This window comes from Paramormyrops kingsleyae, chromosome 11, assembly GCF_048594095.1.
Source record: "Paramormyrops kingsleyae isolate MSU_618 chromosome 11, PKINGS_0.4, whole genome shotgun sequence".
NCBI classification, from domain to species: domain Eukaryota; kingdom Metazoa; phylum Chordata; class Actinopteri; order Osteoglossiformes; family Mormyridae; genus Paramormyrops; species Paramormyrops kingsleyae.
Window position 1 is genome coordinate 8774416 of NC_132807.1, and position 4449 is coordinate 8778864.

Here is a 4449-nt window from a genome sequence, read left to right on the forward strand (position 1 = left end):
AACTGTACTCACAAAGAACTTGTTATGATCTACCAATAGAGTTCATTAAATAAGTTGGTGGTGTTGCCGAAGATTGCGCCAAAAAATCCCTTGGTTTTGCTTAATATCATCTATATGGAATCCAATGTATTTCCATACAACAAAATACATATGATTTTTAGTGAACGTTCTTTCGCTTTTCTCCTCCCCGCTCGTTTTGCTAAATTTTTCAAGTGCACCTATCAGGTTGAATATGACTGACTGCGTGAGCACACCCCTCATGACAAAATAGCAGCAATAAAAATTTTAAAATAAAAATCATTAAAATTGAAGTTTGCTGAGTTTTGTCAACCATGACAGAGTAAACATGCAACATCAATATAAATATCGCACATCGCCCAGCCCTAATATATACTATAAAATACTGTAATGGACATTTTTGATTTCAGTACAAAACACCCTGCCGCGCATTGTGATGATGTCATTCTGTGGCGGTATCAATTTTTCACGCCAGTGGAAAATGAACACAAAGGCTGTTTATTAATACCAATATTGCAAAGAAGGTACTTGTATTCTTGTCAACTTGGCTCCGAAGAACCAACTTGGAATGCAATGAATCATGGTATTGTTGTCATTGGCGAGGATACAACTGATGCATCCTTGATATTTAGGCCGGGTAAGAACGACATTCAGGGATTCTTACCGTCTTCTGTACTTCTGGTCTGTTAGAACTGTACTTTGGAAATGGAAGATGATGTCAGTCAGATACGCAAGAACACAAGAGGGGTCAAGTACTCATATTGATAAACACCCAAGACGTACTATCCACTTTGGTACTGTTTTGAAGTACAAAAAGTTTGGTATCTAGTGCTGTAGAAAAGTGCCTTAAACCACACCTTGTTCATACATTCTTTCAGGAGAATTCATCAACGTTAGGACATGGGATAGGACAACGTTAGCTTCTCATAGGAAAAGCATAGGAACATGTTTATCTGCAAAGTCTGCCCTGCACAGTGTAAGGGTGTGAGACACACAATGCCCCTTGCACCGATAGCTGGATGGCTAGAAGCCTTGAGTTTGAAAATGATGGAAAATGGGCCAGTGTGGTGATGTCATACGATGAAGACTGATTGGTTAAAGTGAAATGCAAGCCCCTCCTATTTTGACCCATGGACAATTCAGGATGTCCCTTGTATGTCCCAGATTACTTCATCAGAGGTTCTTCTGTTGTCTCCTCTCGTGGCAGATCCACATGAAGACCATGCCAGCAGCCATGTTTAGACTGTTAACTGGCCAGGAGACGCCCATGTACATCTGAGCCTGACCAGGCCTACCGGGGGCGACCAGGCGCCGGACCCCACACCCCAGGGACAAGTCCAGCAGACCTCCTGCTCTCCGATCTCCGCACCTAACCAGTCACCCTTTTGCATTTTCTCACCCTCCCCTACAAGGAGATCACCTTTTTTCCTGTTGTCGGCATTAACGGACCATAAAAATGACTTACGGATTTAAAGCAGAAAAGAAACGAATGTGTTATGTTCACGACTGTCACATGATCGTTATAAATTTGTGCTGTCTGTCTGTGACACTTTCGTCCAATCACGGCGTGGAAAGAATGAATGAGTCCGTCGTGGTTTATTTTTTTATTTCCGTACGTAATATTAACATGGTATATATGTATAATTCTGTTCGCTTCCTTTTTGTATTTCTTTTCAATTGTAAATACTTTTTTTTTTTCCCGCCAGCGGAGTCAGTTGGGAAACGAGCGTTTTGATGTAGGCCTACAGTGCAGGGATTACACGCAGGTCGAGGCGAAGACCACAGGTGATGCAGAGATACTGAGGGCAGATTCCCATTTATTCCAGTTTTAGGACACTAAGCTCTTGGTTTCCCTTGTATGAGTAGCACAATAAGTTTTGAAGAAGTAATAATATAAAATTTCAACCAAACACTTTTGTTATATCAGCTACACAGGGGCGTCTGATGAATCAAACATGCATCTGTGCCTTCATTTTAGTTCAAACTGCTGAGGAAATGATTCTGTAGGACAGATATTTTTTTGGTATCAATTAATTGATATAAAAGTTATTGTAGAAGGAGCGTACAATAACATTGTGTATTCCACCGAGTTCTATACATTTTTTAAAGTTATTGTATGAGCACTAAAAAGTCCAAAGATACCATGACGATGTTTGCCCATATAAAATTAATTTTGTGGATGAGCTTTTTGATAGATAAACATGTGAGCAGGTGTTTTGTAACCACGTGGGAAATCCAAAGTACATTCGTCGCCCCTACAAGCAGTAAAAAAGACAAGAAACACAAATTCTTACCAGGTCTTGATTCGAAACACAACACAGTGTATAGCAGAAATGTGTATATTGCAACGGTTCCACTTTGTATCGTTTGTTTTTTTTTTTTTGTATTTTCTGCAGAAACTCTAATTTATTTGAGTGGATTGTGAATGTAACGTATTATTAGAACAGTGTCCATAACCACGTCCAGTGTTAGACTGTGTGTACATGATGAAAACTGTGTCTAGTATTGTTCCCCTTAGGGAATTACTGTTGTTCGCCGCGAGCCCCCCCCCCCTCCATTTCTGGCCTTGTTTGCAGAAGGATAACGACGGTAACGATTAAATAGAATACACTGTGACAGAAAAAGCCTCACTGGTGAGTAATGCTTTTAAAAACGTACTGGACTAAAATCAAGATTTGAAATTAAAGACACATCAAAGTAGATATCTGTTGCATGCAGCTGAAGATAGAGCAAAGTCATTCTGGAAAAAATAACAATAAAATAAAAATAAATCCTAACTTTGAAATGTTTCTACTTTCTTTAACTGGTTTTTGCAGTTGGTCTGTGACGTTACAATATGAAAAAAACAGCTGTTTCGCTCTTAATTATCACACATAGGTAATAAGTTTTCTCTTTGATTTGGTTCTTGTGGGATATATAATAATTCATACTGGTCCGTGCATCAGTAACATTTTTGCATATATATGTATCAAAAATGTAGCCTACATGGTTCAGTGGGAAATTAAACTAAGAGCTGTGATATTTTCATTGTTTTCATTCATTTTGTAAATTACTGTGCAGACCTTATTGTGTTCCAGCCAACTCTGAAATAGCCATAAGAATCCCATCCGCACTATTACTGCCATCCCATCAGACACATGCACTGCACTCATTGTCTCAGTATGCTAATGGTAAAATTTAAGCTTTCATTAACCACAAAACCACACCATTTGTTATGTAGTCTAATGTCTGCACCCTGTTCTGTGCTCTGCGCTGCCTTTCCTGGGCACCAGGCCCCCACAACCCCGACTATTATAAGCAGCTGGAAGATGGATGAAGGTATAATATGGACAGACTATAGCAACCCAGCCATCCAAAGCATGTAAATATTCATAATGCAGATGAGTTTTTGCTGCAGTGCAAATGACAAGTTTATCTTCTGAGTGTAGTGAGTGTAATGTAAGAAATTCTGGTAACACTTAATGCGTTCATAAAGTATTATAAACAGAGCTATACATATTTATAAAAACACGTTTATTATGCACTATGAATGCTTTAAGAAGCTTTCATCTATAACACACTAAACATACCTTCAAAATGCAGTACAAAGCATCCTTAATTCCTATACTGCCTCTATAAGGCATTATGAAGGTATCTGTAGTGCTTTATAGAATACCAAGGATTATAATGCATTATGAATGATAGCTTCAAGTAAAGTGTTAGCAAATATTTTTTTTAATCAAAAGTCTATTTTTTCTTTTGTTGTCAGTTAAGACATTTTCTTCCACCCTTATTGCAGGGAAACCCACTTTGCATTAACAATAATGTATACATATAGTAACTCATAGCAAATAATACTTGTATATTATTTTGCAATGTATCTTTTATATATAGAGTTCATTGTCTTGACCTGCTCATCCGATCCTCGTGTGTGCCACGCCCCCCTCGTTACCTCGTGTTAATTCCCGATTGTGATCACCTGTGTCCTGTTCCTTTTTGCTAGTCTTGTGTATATTAGTCCACGTCTTCCTTTGTGTCCCAGATCCGTCATTGATGTTTACAGTTTGTTGCCGTGTGCTGTCTGTGTCCCTTCCAATAAACCCCTGCTTCTATCCGTAATCACGGCTCAGCTTGCCTGCTTCACCGCTCGCCCGCACGGAACGTGACAGAATGACGGATCTCATATACACCAGACAGGCTGAACTGAACAAGCAACAGGTGATGACAATCGGGAATCAACATGAGGTAACGAGGTGGGCGTGGCACACACGAGGATCGAACTAGCAGGTCATGACATTTATTTTGAAAACAGTATATTTTAGATACTTTGAGTGTATTAAATGAATGAAAAAATGTGATTATTCAGAATTAATTAATCCAACTCGCACAAATCACACAAATTCTGACAAGTAAAACTTATACAGTTCCTATATTTTTTACAAAAATATGCAC

At 38.7% G+C, this 4449-nt stretch overlaps 1 protein-coding gene across 3 annotated transcripts in view; it reads left to right on the plus strand.

Annotated features, from left to right (window-relative positions):
• Nucleotides 1-2807, plus strand: part of LOC111835104 (amyloid-beta A4 precursor protein-binding family A member 2) — a 55672-nt gene extending 52865 nt beyond the window's left edge. For all 3 annotated transcript variants that reach the window (XM_023795061.2, XM_072717983.1, XM_072717985.1), the window contains one exon: nt 1226-2807. In XM_023795061.2, the coding sequence (XP_023650829.1) occupies nt 1226-1297 (72 nt within the window). In that variant the 3' untranslated portion in view covers nt 1298-2807. The remainder of the gene's footprint in view (nt 1-1225) is intronic.
• The last annotated feature ends 1642 nt before the right edge of the window (nt 2808-4449 follow it).